Source organism: Coturnix japonica, unplaced genomic scaffold, assembly GCF_054131305.1.
Source record: "Coturnix japonica strain WE unplaced genomic scaffold, WE-NBRP24 Scf055, whole genome shotgun sequence".
In the NCBI taxonomy this organism is placed as follows: Eukaryota; Metazoa; Chordata; class Aves; order Galliformes; family Phasianidae; genus Coturnix; species Coturnix japonica.
In genome coordinates, this window is record NW_028188958.1 from 19505 (window position 1) to 36842 (window position 17338).

Genomic DNA, 17338 nt, shown 5'->3' on the forward strand with positions numbered 1-17338 from the left:
TCCTGCATCCTTTCCCTAGCTCTTCTGGATGTGAGATTGGATTCTTCCATTCCCCAGGGAGCTGTGATGGGACTTGCAGTGTCTGTGGCTTTGCCAGAATTACTTTCTCCAGGCTGTTGATAGGTCGTGGCATTTCTGGAAAGCCAAGAACACGTCTCTGTGCAGTTTCCTCACAGCTGTCTCTGCCAGCTTTCTCCTGTAAGGAGGAAGCAAGCAGTAGCCCGGCTGGGCTTAGAGGATGGGATGTGAGAAGAGCACGGCCTGAACCAGGACTTAAGTAAGAAGCTGAGCTAACCGCTGGCTCTTTTTCTGTAGTGCCACAGGTCCTGCAGAGCTGCGCTCAATTCATTGAGGAACATGGTGTGGTGCAGGGGATATACCGCCTGTCCGGCGTGGCGTCCAGGATCCAGCGACTACGGTAAGAGTGCTGCGACTGACACAGCTGTCAATAGGGGCCCATGCCATGCTGCGGGCGTTCAGAGGAACCTCTTCCTTTTCTTGACTGTGTGTGTCTTTGGACTTGTTTTCCTCTTTCTCAAAGCCCTCTGCCCAATTCTGTGTCCTTCTCTGCAGCCATGAATTCGATACGGAGCAGGTTCCCGAGCTAAGCGTCCGAGAACTTCACAGCGTGAGCTCCCTGTGCAAGTTGTATTTCAGGGAGCTCCCGAACCCTCTCCTGACCGACCAACTGTATGACAAGTTCTTGGTAAGCTCAGGGCAATGTCTTGGAAATGACACGTACCTGTTCCCTGGGCGTCCTGGCTAGTGGTTGCAGCAGTGCCCCAGTTCTGAGGTCTTCTTTCTGTTAGACCCATGAGGCATGCCTTTGCCACATCCTGCCTCTCACTGATGCCACTTGTGGTGGTGCCAGGAGGTGCTTATTTAAGCTATTCACAATGCTTGTGTGAATTCCCTTTCCTTTGCTGTTCCCCAGCTATTGGTAGAACGGGGTTAATAGCAAAGTGGACTTGGAGAGGAATGCCTGCTGCGAGGAGCTGTGCTGTGCAATCAGGCAGTAAAGCCCCCAGAGCTTGCACTGCTTGACCTCAATGACACAGGCTGCGTGCCGCTGTGTTCCCCTGATGCCTCTTGGAAGGCATCGAGTCTGCCTCGGTGCTGACCACCAGCGCGCTGTCCCCATGGTTCCCAAACCTTTGGCAGCTCTCCAGCCTGACTGGTGTCTGAATCCCTTCCTGCCTTTTTCCAGGACGCTGTTTGCGCTGCCACGGAGGAGGAGCGGGTGCTCAGAATGCAGGAAGCCATCCAGCAGCTGCCTGCTCCTCACTACAGGTCAGTGCTGCACTCGGTCTGCTGAGCTCAGCCCTGCTGCCTTTCAGAGGGCGATGATGTGATTCCAGGTGTTGTCTCACGCTGGCAACATCGTGCCTGTGCATGCTGAAGTGGCTGAAGGCTGCATTGGGTCAGTTACTTGGCACGGGGGCACAATTGGTGCAGCCGATGGCTGCGGCTGTGCTTTGCAGGGCTTGGTGCTGCAGCGTGGTGCCATTGGGAACATTTTATCTACTTCATATTCAGGGACAGTAGCAATGACAACCACTAGCATGAAGTGAGGTTTGTTTTGTGCACTGCAGCACGGCTTGCTTTTTGGTGCTGAACATCTGCCTCTCTTGTTTTCCAGGACGCTGGAGTACCTGATGAGACACTTGGCGTCTCTAGCCGGGAACAGCTCCGTCACCAACATGGACGCTAAGAATTTAGCGATAGTGTGGGCTCCAAACCTCTTAAGGTAAACTTCTTTTTCCGTTTCAACATGATGCTTAGTTCTGCTCTTCCCCAACACCAGGGGCACAATTTCTAGATGACAGTTTCTGCTCTCATGTTTAGATGGGTCTGTTGTGTCCTTGATCTTCCTTGAGAATTTCGTCAGTGGCATCGCTGATTGCCCACTGCGGAAGTCTCCAGAGCCCAGTTTGACAGTTTTTCTCTGCAAAAATTCACACTTGGGGAAATGATCTTGGGGAAATGATTTGTAAGATCTGCCTTTTCTTCAGATCCCAGCAGAGCCAGTCTGCCTGCGCCAGCGGAGAAGCTGCCTGTATGGAGCTGCAGACGCAGTCGGCTGTTGTGGAGTTCATCATAAGCCACACAGACGTCATCTTCTGCTCCAAATCCACACCAGCCGTGGGAGAGGGTGAGCGTCTTCCTCCATTAGCTTGATCTTGATCTGACACCTTGATCCAATCCAGGCCTTCTCTAAGACCTTTGAAAATGCTCTAACTGTCGAGGAGACAACAGGCATCTGGGCTTAGATTAGAATATGGCACCCTGTTGCTGGGTCCTTAGTGTGTCCAAACCCAAACCTTACATGGAGAAAACTGTCACTGCTGTTAAGATGTTTTGCCAGCAGGTGATGCATGATTGAAGTGTGGCAGCGAACCTTTCTGAGTTCCCTGCCCCCTGGTTTTAATAGGGTTTTTGTTTGCCTCTTTCGATACAGTGAGCTGCTCTTAATTCTGGCTGTGTCCTTTGCCACGAGCATACCTCTGAGCACACGGTTATTTTGAGCTCCTCTTCTTCCAGTGATTCGGATAAGCAAGTCTAAGAGAAATGCAGAACTGGGGTGGCTGTGCTGCTGCTGTCTGATCCTCCCTCTTACCTTTGGTTTTCCCTTGCAGGGCACAGTTCTCTGGCCGGGCTAAAGTCTGTGTGGGTATCTCCTCCTGCCACAAAGCTGCTCACTGTGCAGGAGGCACAGGCTGAGAGAAACGGCCAGAGCAGCTCTCCCACAGCGACACGGAGCAGCGAGATAGAAGAGGAGGAAGCCCCCGCAGTTGTACAGGGGAACTTCCACACAGTAATTGATTTTCCTTCTAAAAGGTAAAGAGGACTTCCCTTTCCAGCCCCTATCATCATTGGTCGGTTGGGTTTTATTGGTTTAATTTTTGTCCATTATATATATATGAGCCTGCCAGCTCCTGTCCTGTCCTGCTGTGGAGCCTTTGCTCACATGCTCCACATCTTGCTTGACATGGTTGAGAGAAAAGGAGCCAGCAGGACTTGAGGGCGGAGCTGTAGGAATGGAAGCGTCCTCTGCTGTTTGAAACAGAGCGCGTTTCTAAGCTGTGTTTCAGCAGAAAGCAGGCAGTGCCAGGAACGGGCAACTGTTGTCAAGGGCTCGGAGCAGCTCTTCCTTCACCCTACACCACGACTGACAGCATGCTCTGTTTTCTCTCTCCAGAGCAAGTTCTCCCAGAAAGAGGATGGAGTCATCGCGCTGCGGCAGTTGGTGTTCCTGCCTCTGCCTGCAAAGACCATCACCTGTGGCCGAACACCAACTGCAGCGCAGTGCCAGGGAGCCATCAGAAGCAGAAGTCGTGGTCCTGGCAGGTAAGAGTGCAAATCCAGCTTTCAAAACACTGCTTGTGAGCAACACAGCTAGAATTCATGCTTTCAGTGGGCTTGTACCTCCTTCACGAGGAGGATCCTGCACGAGGATCACTTTCAAGACAGTGACACTGTTGTTAGAAGCCTATTTGCTTCTGCCCACCACCCATACATAGCCAAATGTCAAGAACCTCTTCCATGATTCATCTTGCGAATGTTCGACACTAACCGCTGTGCATCTACTCCTTCCTAGGTGACTCCAGCCCTCATGTACCCCAAAGACTCAGGGCATGTGACGATGATGCATCCTGTGCTTCCATCAATGGAGAACTCATGGGAAGCACAGGATGCTGCAGTTCCAATGAAAGCCTTCCATATGACAGCAGTGATCAAGAGAAGAACGTCATCGAAGTTCAAGCCCTCATTCATCCCATCCCTGCTGAAGCTGCTGACCTGAGCCTGCCAGACACCACAGGCACCAGCCTGGACCCAGTGCTTCTGCAGTGCAGCCCAGCCCAAGCACAGCCTGAATGCCCCGACAGCAGCAGCACCATGCAGGCTCAGGTCAGCGACACAGAGGAGATGACGAGCCCCTTGGAGGGGGGCATAGAATCAGGCCACCAGGCCCAGGCTCCAAGTAACAGCAGGAGCTCTGAGCCACTCCCTCCTTAACAACAGAGGATGAGTCCCATCTTAAAGCCTGGACCTCTCACGCCCTCCTTTGTCCCATTGAATAAAGGCACGCTCGTGCTCAATCAACACTTTGGCTGCATTCCGAGTCTTCATTCACAGGGACTGGGAAGAGTGCAAGAAACAGCAAGGCAGCTCAGCTTGCAACGCTCTGGCTGTGGGGTGCGTGCAGCAGAGCTCTGGATGTGTTCACATTTTGCCTGACTTTGGGATGCCTGCAGTGAGAGCTCTGCTACCATTTTTTATGGCAGCAAATAGTCTCTAGCATCCTGGATACTGCTCATGAAAACTGCAAGCCTCCTGGCTGTGGCTTTGTGATGCTTTTCAGTGCTTTTTTTTATTGCTTTTTGGATGCTCTTCAACGCCGTGGCTGCTCCCTGACACCTCTGTCCTCCCACCGTGTCCATTCCTGGCTCCCACCTGTGAGCTGTCCCTGCAGATCATCTCCAGCCCTGCCATCATCGCGCTGCGGCAGGAGGAGCTCACCCTGACCAACATCAGGCAGTGCTGCCTGCCTCTCTCACTCTCTCGACCAAGTGTAACTACACTGTCGTGGAGACAAATGCTTTCTGTCACATCCTCTATCTCTGCAGACATTTACTGGTAGGCGGCTCTTGCAGAAGAAGATTCAAGCAGCACAACCTTTTGCTCAGCTACAGCACATGAATGCTACCAAAGCAGAAACAACCCACAAGCTCTGGGTCTGTTTTTCTTACGAAGGCATGCACCGACAGCGTTTGATGGTACCCACCATCCTTGATTTCCTTCCCTGCTTCTTGTCTGATGGCACTGCTGAGCCAGGAACAAGCTGCCCAGTGTGGCAGAGAATGGTGCAGAGCTGTGCTGGAACCTCCTCCCCTTCCTCTGCTGCAGCTTGGTGTGCAACCTCACCCACTTCTCTGACAGACCTGCTGATCCCACGCATGCCATTGGGATGCTCTGGCACGGGATGTGCCTCCAACCCAAAGCTCATTCCCACCTCCCAAGGAAAAGCAAAGCAACCCAAGCATCTCCAGAAAAACTGCCCAGCAGACAGCAGGGAATGCAGACAGCTTCTGGCTGCTCCCCTGCACTCCCGTCCTAAGTAAGAGGCCCCACGAGGACTGGCTGGGAAATCAGTGCATGACACACGTGAGTGTGCACAGCATTGCACAAAGCAGTGGGGTTCCATGAGTTTGTGTGTTTGTGTGTATTTGTGCACCAATGGTGTTGCACACACATTTGTGTCCATGAGTGTACAAATCAGTGGGGTTGCTCAGGTGTGTGTAGGTCAGTGGGTATGTGTGTAAGGACGAGCCTGCACGTATATGTGCGTGCACAGGGGTGTGCAGAGTGTTGGAGCTGCGCAAGGACATTGTGGTACCGGTGTGTGTGTGCACTTTGGGAGTGAAAGGAAGGGGATGCACATGTGTCTGTGTGTGTGCGCACAGGGCTGCACCAAGGGATGTGGTTGCATGAGTGTGTGTGAGCACACGGATAGTGCGTGGATGCGGTGGCACAATTGTGTGTTTGCACAGGGGTGTGTGAGGAGTTGGGTTGCACACAGGTGGAGACAAAGGGATGTTTTGTGGTATTTGTTGGCACATATGTGTTCCCAGGGATGGTTTGCACGTTTGTGAATGCTAAGGAGGGTACAAGATGCGTTGCGTGCATGAGGGTGTGTAGAAGGGGCAGAGCATTGCACATGTGTGCATGTGCACGTGGATAGGCGGAAGGCTGGGGTGCGGGCTGACCTCTGCTGAGGTGAGTGAGGATTCACGGTGTTGCTCATTGGTAGATTTGTTCACACTGAGTGCTAACAGGGAACTCGCACACCCTTTATGTTTCAGCTGTGCCAGCACTGTGATCCCTTACTGTGATCTCTTGCAGGAATCAAGCGTAGAGCAAAAGGGATGTTTGGGCCAGGTGACCGCAGGAAGGCTGGCTGTTTTAGATGGTGGCAGCTGATGGAAACAGGTGCTCTGGAGACAGTTCAGCTTTTAACAGAAGTCGGGGGACCTGCAGCAAGAACGACTAGGTTCTTGAATGGCTTCTAACATGCACTCTGAGTAGGTCTGTCCTGCTGTGCCATCTCTGCTTCGTTTTGATGAAAGCATTGTATACAACCGCGTGTTGGGCCTGTTTTCCTCTGGAAGGAAGAATTTTAGGTGCAGTTCTCAGTGAGAACGTCTGCTAGGATTTCTGTGTAAGTTAAATCTGAACTACCAGAAGGAGTGCTGCAGGGAAGGGCCCTGCCTCTGCCAGTAAGTTCCTTCTCAGCTCTCCACGACGGACCCCACTGTGGAGATGAGTGTAAACGAGGGCAGTTCAGAATCATCTCTTGCCAGCTTGATGTGCTGGATTTTGAGCTTGTGAAGCCTGTTCTGTCTTTCTGTGGTGTTTCCTTCTGTTCTAAAGGAGAAGGGCAGCATGGTGACTTTTCTCCTGCGGCTTGCAGCTGCACTCCTTGGCACAGCGCTTTGCTTCCAAGCAGCAGATTATTTTGCAGACTGGGGGTGTCTCAGATTCAGCCTTCTATTCCTCTAGTCTGAGAATCATTTTATTTTGAGGAGGAAAGAAAGAATGTGGTTTAATCATAATGACAGTTGAGTGTTAGCACAGTGAGGTGAAGGAGGGCCCCAGAAGCAAATTTGGTGCTGTTGAAGCACTGTGCGATGAGAAGGTGGGAGGTAACACGTGCTGGCAGATGTGGGAACTACTTTGGGATTGAGGTGTGGAGGAAAGGAAAGGCGATGACGGAGCTGATGGCAAAGAGTTTCCTGGGGAGGCTTGGTGCTTGCTTGGGGATGGATCTGATCAACTTCTTGTGTGCTGGTGTCCAGTTGGGCTTTGGAGAGCAGTCTGCATCCCAGGGTCTATCTGGTTAACTCATGCTAACGGCATGAGTTTCATGAGGGCCAAGTGTCGGGTCCTGCATTTTGGTCACAACAACCCCAGGCAACCCTACAGGCTTGGGGAGGTGTGGCTGGAAAGCTCCCAGAAGAAAAGAGACCTTGGTGTGCTGATGGACACTCGGCTGAATATGAGCCAGCAGTGTGCCCAGGTGGCCAAGAGGGCCAATGGAATCCTGGCTTGTATCAGGAATGGTGTGGTGAGCAGGACTAGGGAAGTCATCCTGCCTCTGTACTCGGCATTGGTGACTGGAATAGGCTCCCAAGGGAGGTGGTTGAATCGCCATCCCTGGTTGTATTTAAGAGCCATTTGGATGTGGTACTCAGGGATATGATTTAGTGTAGGGTTTTTAGAGTTAGGGTACTGGTTAGGCTGCGGTTGGACTTGATCATCTTCAAGGTCTTTTCCAACCTGAGTAATTCTACAATCCTATGGTAGGACCGGGGCTTGGGCCAGACCAGGGCAAATCCAGAGACAGGAGTCCAATGGATTTGAGACCTGACTTGAAGCCTGTGGGCATCACCCAGGACTTGGGGTGAGAGGATGAGGCGTAGGAACAAGAACCTCTTTGGTCCGTATTAGCTCCTGCCGTTCCCTTTTTTGTGGGGATCAATGTGGGGTATTTTTGTGTAAAGAACTGACTCATTGTGCAGCCTGTGAATGAATTCATTCTCACCTGCTGATTGGTGCTCTTCTCTAGATGGAGCTGCAGTGGAAATGGACACTTGTGGTCTGATGTCCGGCCCCCTCCCACATGCTCTGATCAGTTGAATTAGCAAGACCTGGCTCTTGGTTGGTGAGTTGGCTTTTGTTGGCTTGGAGACACGTCTTCCAGTTGCACCTCGTGTCATATCTGTTGTGTTGAGCTCTCGAGCTCCAACTGCAACTGGGAATCTAAGTATTAACACAGAAGGAGTAGCTTAGATCTATGTTTACCTTGATTGGAAATGCAGTGCCAAGGGCTGCACACTGTTATGACAGCTCTGAGAGTATGGAAAAGGTATCTGCTGGGTGAGCGCTTTGCTGGGTGAGCATCCCCCTGCTGAAGAGCAGGCAGCTGTTGTGTTTGTAGACAGAATCATCCGTGGGGATTGGAGGCGTTTCCAGCCTTCCAGCTCTTGGCTGTTGCTGTGAGAGTAGAGCTTCCTGCCCAGAGAGAACGAGCAGCAGAAGGGATCCAATGAGAGCAGCTTTAGAAGCTTTTCAGACAAAGCAGGTGGATCAGGCTGTGGCCTGTGCCTGTGCTTTGGAGTGAAGCCAGCAGGCTTTACTTCAAGCAGAATGAGCTGTGGGTGCAGCGTCCAGCAGTGCAAGTGGCCAACAGCTGGAGACAGCATCACCTTGAGCAGCACTCTTGAGGGAAATGCTCAGTGTGAACGAAGGCCACGAAGAAGAGAGTAGCTTGTGGCTGTGTTCACAGGGTAAGGTTTTCCTTCCTGAGCTGTTACCTCTCAGGTGCTGTGTGAGTCTTCTGCAGTGTGCCTACAGCTGTGCGATGTGCTCTGCAGGAAGCGCTGATGTTGCGCTTGCAGCCCTGTCTTTCATGTCTCGTGTCCAATTACACATGTTGTTTGAAGCACCACCTTAGAGGCAGCCTTGATTTCTGCAGCCCCGAGCTTTGTGCAACGAGAGCTCTCCTGCTTCTCGCTGTGATGTGAGACTGAATGGAAGGCCCTGCAGAAGTCTGGGTAGGTGATGTCAGTTGCTGTTCCCTTCACCACCCGTGCTGGGAAAAGCAGGAAATGGGACTGGGGGACATCCCGGCAGTGGGATCCTGCCTCAGCAGAACTGAATGGCTGTTCTGATCCACGTATTTTAACCTGAGTGAATCTGACACTAACCAGAGAGGGGAGGGTGCTGTGGGAAGAAGATGTATGTACCGCAGTTTGTGGTGCAAGTTGTTCTAGGAGCAGCTTGTAACAGTGCCCAGAAGGCTTCCTTTTTGATGGAGAGAGGATTAAGTAGGTTATTTGAATGAATCTATTTCCTTTCTGTTCATCTTTCATACTACCTCTCAAAAAACTGTCTGTGGATTCTGTCATGGTTTTGTGCTGTTGCTGTCAATATTCTACATCATAACATCATGTGCAGTATGAATCATTAATTGAGGGTATAAATAGTGGAATCATGTACAAAGGAAAAGGGTTAAAGAGAAAGTAAGTTTATGTGTGGATTCTGTGAATTCTCAAGTAGTATTTCTTGCTAAAGAGAATTAGTGTGCACCCTGAGCTTTCATATGTGCAAAGGATCTTGTAATCATCTCTGTCTGTGTTTCTTTTAGACCCAGAGATGGAGCAGAGTGGAACACAGACTTGGGTGAATCTTCATTCAGGAGCACGAACACGTAATGCTCATCTTAGGTGTCTGGATGACAACAAGAGCAGAGAGGTCACAAGGTCACGTGCCCATTTTATTTTATTTTTCATTCATGATGCATAGAGGCGTTCCCCAGACAAAGTGAGCATTTGTCGGCTGGACTTTCTAGAAATGACCTATGCAGTGAAAATGGGTTTGAAGCATCCCAAAGAGCCCTGCAAGAGACTGCTGAGAGTTATTCTGGCACCCTCCTTTGGAAACATCCGGTGTCTGTCTGCTCTTCAGCTGTGCCCTAACACCTCCCATTGCACTGCCACACCAGGATAGAATTCCAAGCCCACACTGAGTTCTGGAATGTTGTGGTGCCGTGTTGGAAATAGACGTGACCACGTGGTGTTGCCTCCCCGCCTTGTGGGGGGTCATGGTGGACCAGGCTGTTGGCCCTTGGTGATGTCATAAGCATCTGGAATGAGGGGAGGAGCGGTGTGTTCTGTGCTCCTTTGTGGGTGAGCTAGTGGTCGGAGTAGTTGGTTGGTTTGTTGCTCTTGTGCCTTTAGTGCCTTTAGTGCCTTTAGTGCCTTTTTCTTCACACCATCGTGCGCAGCATCTTGTAGGTAAGCTGAGCCAACGTGGGATGGACGGGTGGGCAGTGAGGTGTTGAGAACTGCTGGCTGTCGGAGCTCACAGCACCATATTACTTACTCTTGACCATCAGATGTAATTTTCCCCCGGTACACACGTTCCAAAGGGGGTATTCGTAAAGGTGGCACCCGTTCGGTGCTTCTTCCGTCGTCGTCTTTACTCAGTTGTGGAAGCATCGTAAAGTTGCTGGGAGGACAGGCATCACGTAGCCTGAGACTCAGCGTGTCTTGCAGCAAGGGGATGGGACGGTTGTGCTGTGTGCGTTATTCCATGGCTGTCTTAGCCCTGCTCGCTGACCTGCTCTTTCTCTCTCCTCTCTTCACCATCCGCCCACTGCCTCGGTGCAGCTTTTGCTCTCATTACATCTGAGCAAAGCGACAAGGAACTGCTGCAGGTAGCTTGAGGTGATCTCACTGCCAGGTACGTGCCATGTTTTGTCCCCCTTCATGGTTTTGCCGCAGGGCATGCGAGGGTAGTTCTGAAGAAGTGTCCCCATACTGTGCTGTGTGAACAGAGAAAACAGAAGTGTTTCTGCTCTGTTCCAGCTCTTCACACTTGCTGTGATGGGTGTCGCGTGCAGTGGGATCAGCCGCGAGCCTGAGGTGGCGGCGACGGAGGTACAGTATGAAGCTCTGGCTGGTCTTTGTTCCCTGTGTTGAGCCAGCAGAGGGAGCTGCAGATGCACTCTCCTGCAGGAAAGAATGGGCCAAAAAGGGCCTGGCCACCTGTCTGCACCAGTGCCACTGCTGATTAGTCTGGGTAGAGAGAGATGCATCTTTGCATGGCCTGGCAATGCACGCCAGGAAGAGAAACAACTGTGATGAGATGTGCAGCTCCTTCTGAAGTGCTCCCGACAAGGATGGAGCGCATTTGCTGCAGCTTTCTCTGCAGATGTGCTCCTCACCTTGAAATCCTCCTGGTTTGTCCTCAGCTCCTGACCAAGGCTTGTGCTCTGTTTTGCAGGCTGATAACATGCGGAAGCCGCAGCTGGAGCGTGCGGTGTCATCTCTTAACATTCCGGCGATTGCGGCAGCCCATGTTATTAAGAGCCACGTCGCCCAGGGGCCGGATGAGCTCTCCCTGGAGGTAAGCAGTTCCAGGCGTTCCTTGTTGTCATGCACGGGAGAGTAGTATAGGGTGTGAACGCCTTTCGAATACTCTCAAGACTCCTTCAAAATGTCTCCCTTGCTGTCAAGCTTGAGGATATTCTGCAGCAAAGAATCAGGCAGTTATTTGAGCTGTGCTTTCCTGCCAGCTGTGCTGAAGCTGGGATTGATGTCTCAATCTCTTGCAGGTTGGAGACTTGGTGTGCATAGTTGCTATGCCACCAAAGGAGCTGAGCCCCTGGTGGAGAGGCAAGCGTGGCTTTGAGGTAGGCACACGTTTCCGACTAGAGAGCACAACTTGAGTAGAGTCAGGAATCTCAGACTGGAGCTGCTCTGCCTGCACAGGACGGCTTCTAGACGCAAGCAGTTGCCCTGTGTCGGTGTCAGAGGACCTTCCCTTTGGTGCTGAGCTTGGGCTAATGCCCACCTGTCTTTTTGTTCTTGTTCCAGGTCGGGTTTTTCCCTGGTGAGTGCGTGGAACTCATCAGCGGAAAAGTTCCCGAGTCCCTCGTCAATTCCTTGCCAAAGCCAGGTACGTGTTTTACATTTGACAATGCGGATTAATAAAATGGGGACACAACTTGGCTTTCAGGGGTTTTGTTAATGCCCGAGATGAGCAAGCTTAGCAAGAGGACTGCATTAAGCGGAACACGCAGAGATCTGGCCCAATCTCACTGTGTTTATTCTTGGGCATGGGGAAGTCACAGAATCCTCCTTGAATGGCTTGGGATTGGAAGGGGCCTAAAGGATCCTCAGGCTCCAAGGCCCCTGCCTCAGTCTGGGTCGCCAGCCTGTGCATTTAGCTGGAGATGAGAGCAGGCTGTATGGGGCCCCTTCTGACCTGGCCTTGGGCAGTTGCAGGGATGGGGAAAACCGTTCTTGCGTGTCCTTGTTTGGAATGTTCTTCCTGTTGTTACGTGCTCGGTCAAATGTGTTATGATCGGCCTCGTCCAACCGATCCAAGCCTGAAATGAACTGGTTTCTTTGTTTTGTTGTGCAGTGCTGAAGAAACGGGGCAAGCTCAGTACCTTCCTTCGTTCCTTGGTGAAGGCCCGCCCCAGGAGAGCAACGGAGCCGGAGCCAACGAAGGAAGGGGTGTTTGGCTGTGACCTGGGGGAGCACCTTCTCCGCTCTGGCCGTGATGGTAAGGAACAACCCATTCCTGAGATCTTTCTCCGTTGGGCATCTAAAGTTGAAAGGGAGATCATATCCAGAAATTGTTTCAGCCTGAAAACGTAGGAAGGCTTCTAGCCACAGAGAGCATCCTGCATCCTTTCCCTAGCTCTTCTGGATGTGAGATTGGATTCTTCCATTCCCCAGGGAGCTGTGATGGGACTTGCAGTGTCTGTGGCTTTGCCAGAATTACTTTCTCCAGGCTGTTGATAGGTCATGGCATTTTTGGAAAGCCAAGAACGCGTCTCTGTGCACTATCCTCACAGCTGTCTCTGCCAGCTTTCTCCTGTAAGGAGGAAGCAAGCGGTAGCCCGGCTGGGCTTAGAGGATGGGATGTGAGAAGAGCACGGCCTGAACCAGGACTTAAGTAAGAAGCTGAGCTAACCGCTGGCTCTTGTTCTGTAGTCCCCCAGGTCCTCCTGAGCTGCGCTCAATTCATTGAGGAACATGGTGTGGTGCGGGGGATATACCGCCTGTCCGGCGTGGCATCCAGGATCCAGCAACTACGGTAAGAGTGCTGCAACTGACACAGCTGTCAGTAGGGGCCCGTGCCATGCTGCAGGCGTTCAGAGGAACCTCTTCCTTTTCTTGACTGTATGTGTGTCTTTGGACTTGTTTTCCTCTTTCTCAAAGCCCTCTGCCCAATTCTGTGTCCTTCTCTGCAGCCATGAATTCGATACGGAGCAGGTTCCCGAGCTAAGCGTCCGAGAACTTCACAGCGTGAGCTCCCTGTGCAAGTTGTACTTCAGGGAGCTCCCGAACCCTCTCCTGACCGACCAACTGTATGACAAGTTCTCGGTAAGCTCAGGGCAATGTCTTGGAAATGACACATACCTGTTCCCTGGGCGTCCTGGCTAGTGGTTGCAGCAGTGCCCCAGTTCTGAGGTCTTCTTTCTGTTAGACCCATGAGGCATGCCTTTGCCACATCCTGCCTCTCACTGATGCCACTTGTGGTGGTGCCAGGAGGTGCTTATTTAAGCTATTCACAATGCTTGTGAGAATTCCCTTTCCTTTGCTGTTCCCCAGCTATTGGTAGAATGGGGTTAATAGCAAAGTGGACTTGGAGAGGAATGCCTGCTGCGAGGAGCTGTGCTGTGCAATCAGGCAGTAAAGCCCCCAGAGCTTGCACTGCTTGACCTCAATGACACAGGCTGTGTGCTGCTGTGTTCCCCTGATGCCTCTTGGAAGGCATCGAGTCTGCCTCGGTGCTGACCACCAGCGCGCTGTCCCCATGGTTCCCAAACCTGTGGCAGCTCTCCAGCCTGACTGGTGTCTGAATCCCTTCCTGCCTTTTTCCAGGACGCTGTTTGTGCTGCCACAGAGGAGGAGCGGATGCACAGAATGCAGGAAGCCATCCAGCAGCTGCCCGCTCCTCACTACAGGTCAGTGCTGCGCTCGGTCTGCTGAGCTCAGCCCTGCTGCCTTTCAGAGGGCAATGATGCGATTCCAGGTGTTGCCTCACACCTGCAACATCATGCCTGTGCACGCTGAAGCGGCTGAAGGCTGCATTGGGTCAATGGATTGGGTCAGTTCCTTGGCACGGGGGTACGATTGGTGCAGCCAATGGCTGCGGCTGTGCTTTGCAGGGCTTGGTACTGCAGCGTGGTGCCATTGGAAACGTTTTATCTACTTCATATTCAGGGACAGTAGCAATGACAACCACTAGCATGAAGTGAGGTTTGTTTTGTGCACTGCAGCACCGCTTGCTTTTTGGTGCTGAACATCTGCCTCTCTTGTTTTCCAGGACGCTGGAATACCTGATGAGACACTTGGCGTCTCTAGCCGGGAACAGCTCCGTCACCAACATGGACGCTAAGAATTTAGCGATAGTGTGGGCTCCAAACCTTTTAAGGTAAACTTCTTTTTCCGTTTCAACACCATGCTTACTTCTGCTCTCTCCCAACCCCAGGGGCACAATTTCTAGATGACAGTTTCTGCTCTCATGTTTAGATGGGTCTATTGTGTCCTTGAACTTCCTTGAGAATTTTGTCAGTGGCATTGCTGATGGCCCACTGCGGAAGTCTCCAGAGCCCAGTCTGACAGTTTTTCTCTGCAAAAATTCATACTTGGGGAAATGATCTTGGGGAAATGATTTGTAAGATCTGCCTTTTCTTCAGATCCCAGCAGAGCCAGTCTGCCTGCGCCAGCAGAGAAGTTGCCTGTATGGAGCTGCAGACGCAGTCGGCTGTTGTTGAGTTCATCATAAGCCACACAGACGTCATCTTCTGCTCCAAATCCACACCAGCCGTGGGAGAGGGTGAGCATCTTCCTCCATTAGCTTGATCTTGATCTGACATCTTGATCCAATCCAGGCCTTCTCTAAGACCTCTGAAAATGCTCTAACTGTCGAGGAGACAACAGGCTTCTGGGCTTAGATTAGAATATGGCACCCTGTTGCTGGGTCCTTAGTGTGTCCAAACCCAAACCTTACATGGAGAAAACTGTCACTGCTGTTAAGATGTTTTGCCAGCAGGTGATGCATGATTGAAGTGTGGCAGCGAACCTTTCTGAGTTCCCTGCCCCCTGGTTTTAATAGGGTTTTTGTTTGCCTCTTTCGATACAGTGAGCTGCTCTTAATTCTGGCTGTGTCCTTTGCCACGAGCATACCTCTGAGCACACGGTTATTTTGAGCTCCTCTTCTTCCAGTGATTCGGATAAGCAAGTCTAAGAGAAATGCAGAACTGGGGTGGCTGTGCTGCTGCTGTCTGATCCTCCCTCTTACCTTTGGTTTTCCCTTGCAGGGCACAGTTCTCTGGCCGGGCTAAAGTCTGTGTGGGTATCTCCTCCTGCCACAAAGCTGCTCACTGTGCAGGAGGCACAGGCTGAGAGAAACGGCCAGAGCAGCTCTCCCACAGCGACACGGAGCAGCGAGATAGAAGAGGAGGAAGCCCCCGCAGTTGTACAGGGGAACTTCCACACAGTAATTGATTTTCCTTCTAAAAGGTAAAGAGGACTTCCCTTTCCAGCCCCTATCATCATTGGTCGGTTGGGTTTTATTGGTTTAATTTTTGTCCATTATATATATATGAGCCTGCCAGCTCCTGTCCTGTCCTGCTGTGGAGCCTTTGCTCACATGCTCCACATCTTGCTTGACATGGTTGAGAGAAAAGGAGCCAGCAGGACTTGAGGGCGGAGCTGTAGGAATGGAAGCGTCCTCTGCTGTTTGAAACAGAGCGCGTTTCTAAGCTGTGTTTCAGCAGAAAGCAGGCAGTGCCAGGAACGGGCAACTGTTGTCAAGGGCTCGGAGCAGCTCTTCCTTCACCCTACACCACGACTGACAGCATGCTCTGTTTTCTCTCTCCAGAGCAAGTTCTCCCAGAAAGAGGATGGAGTCATCGCGCTGTGGCAGTTGGTGTTCCTGCCTCTGCCTGCAAAGACCATCACCTGTGGCCGAACACCAACTGCAGCGCAGTGCCAGGGAGCCATCAGAAGCAGAAGTCGTGGTCCTGGCAGGTAAGAGTGCAAATCCAGCTTTCAAAACACTGCTTGTGAGCAACACAGCTAGAATTCATGCTTTCAGTGGGCTTGTACCTCCTTCACGAGGAGGATCCTGCACGAGGATCACTTTCAAGACAGTGACACTGTTGTTAGAAGCCTATTTGCTTCTGCCCACCACCCATACATAGCCAAATGTCAAGAACCTCTTCCATGATTCATCTTGCGAATGTTCGACACTAACCGCTGTGCATCTACTCCTTCCTAGGTGACTCCAGCCCTCATGTACCCCAAAGACTCAGGGCATGTGACGATGATGCATCCTGTGCTTCCATCAATGGAGAACTCATGGGAAGCACAGGATGCTGCAGTTCCAATGAAAGCCTTCCATATGACAGCAGTGATCAAGAGAAGAACGTCATCGAAGTTCAAGCCCTCATTCATCCCATCCCTGCTGAAGCTGCTGACCTGAGCCTGCCAGACACCACAGGCACCAGCCTGGACCCAGTGCTTCTGCAGTGCAGCCCAGCCCAAGCACAGCCTGAATGCCCCGACAGCAGCAGCACCATGCAGGCTCAGGTCAGCGACACAGAGGAGATGACGAGCCCCTTGGAGGGGGGCATAGAATCAGGCCACCAGGCCCAGGCTCCAAGTAACAGCAGGAGCTCTGAGCCACTCCCTCCTTAACAACAGAGGATGAGTCCCATCTTAAAGCCTGGACCTCTCACGCCCTCCTTTGTCCCATTGAATAAAGGCACGCTCGTGCTCAATCAACACTTTGGCTGCATTCCGAGTCTTCATTCACAGGGACTGGGAAGAGTGCAAGAAACAGCAAGGCAGCTCAGCTTGCAACGCTCTGGCTGTGGGGTGCGTGCAGCAGAGCTCTGGATGTGTTCACATTTTGCCTGACTTTGGGATGCCTGCAGTGAGAGCTCTGCTACCATTTTTTATGGCAGCAAATAGTCTCTAGCATCCTGGATACTGCTCATGAAAACTGCAAGCCTCCTGGCTGTGGCTTTGTGATGCTTTTCAGTGCTTTTTTTTATTGCTTTTTGGATGCTCTTCAACGCCGTGGCTGCTCCCTGACACCTCTGTCCTCCCACCGTGTCCATTCCTGGCTCCCACCTGTGAGCTGTCCCTGCAGATCATCTCCAGCCCTGCCATCATCGCGCTGCGGCAGGAGGAGCTCACCCTGACCAACATCAGGCAGTGCTGCCTGCCTCTCTCACTCTCTCGACCAAGTGTAACTACACTGTCGTGGAGACAAATGCTTTCTGTCACATCCTCTATCTCTGCAGACATTTACTGGTAGGCGGCTCTTGCAGAAGAAGATTCAAGCAGCACAACCTTTTGCTCAGCTACAGCACATGAATGCTACCAAAGCAGAAACAACCCACAAGCTCTGGGTCTGTTTTTCTTACGAAGGCATGCACCGACAGCGTTTGATGGTACCCACCATCCTTGATTTCCTTCCCTGCTTCTTGTCTGATGGCACTGCTGAGCCAGGAACAAGCTGCCCAGTGTGGCAGAGAATGGTGCAGAGCTGTGCTGGAACCTCCTCCCCTTCCTCTGCTGCAGCTTGGTGTGCAACCTCACCCACTTCTCTGACAGACCTGCTGATCCCACGCATGCCATTGGGATGCTCTGGCACGGGATGTGCCTCCAACCCAAAGCTCATTCCCACCTCCCAAGGAAAAGCAAAGCAACCCAAGCATCTCCAGAAAAACTGCCCAGCAGAC

General features: G+C 51.9%; 3 protein-coding genes and 2 long non-coding RNA genes across 5 annotated transcripts; all 5 read left to right on the plus strand.

The window, feature by feature from the left end:
* The first annotated feature begins 1201 nt into the window (after positions 1-1201).
* On the plus strand, positions 1202-2842 carry LOC146751978 (rho GTPase-activating protein 32-like). Its single transcript, XM_085533222.1, has 3 exons — positions 1202-1290; positions 1640-2158; positions 2637-2842. The coding sequence occupies exons 2-3, from the start codon at positions 1984-1986 to the stop codon at positions 2840-2842; spliced, it is 381 nt and encodes a 126-aa protein (XP_085389348.1). The 5' UTR covers positions 1202-1290; positions 1640-1983.
* Positions 2843-3191: 349 nt separating this feature from the next.
* LOC107306821 (rho GTPase-activating protein 32-like) lies at positions 3192-4106 on the plus strand (the record flags this gene model as incomplete). The annotated part of the gene is made up of 2 exons (XM_085533221.1): positions 3192-3348; positions 3599-4106. Coding segments are annotated over 2 exons (576 nt in total), but the record flags the coding sequence as incomplete, so codon positions are not given.
* Positions 4107-5086: 980 nt separating this feature from the next.
* LOC146751979 (uncharacterized) lies at positions 5087-6005 on the plus strand. Its single transcript, XR_014941048.1, has 2 exons — positions 5087-5166; positions 5905-6005. It is a non-coding gene; the product is annotated as an uncharacterized LOC146751979 (long non-coding RNA).
* Positions 6006-13926: 7921 nt separating this feature from the next.
* LOC146751980 (uncharacterized) lies at positions 13927-14422 on the plus strand. Its single transcript, XR_014941053.1, has 2 exons — positions 13927-14016; positions 14282-14422. It is a non-coding gene; the product is annotated as an uncharacterized LOC146751980 (long non-coding RNA).
* Positions 14423-15372: 950 nt separating this feature from the next.
* LOC146751981 (rho GTPase-activating protein 32-like) lies at positions 15373-16375 on the plus strand. Its single transcript, XM_085533225.1, has 2 exons — positions 15373-15617; positions 15868-16375. Exons 1-2 carry the CDS (start codon positions 15491-15493, stop codon positions 16284-16286), a joined length of 546 nt encoding a protein of 181 aa, XP_085389351.1. The 5' UTR covers positions 15373-15490; the 3' UTR covers positions 16287-16375.
* The last annotated feature ends 963 nt before the right edge of the window (positions 16376-17338 follow it).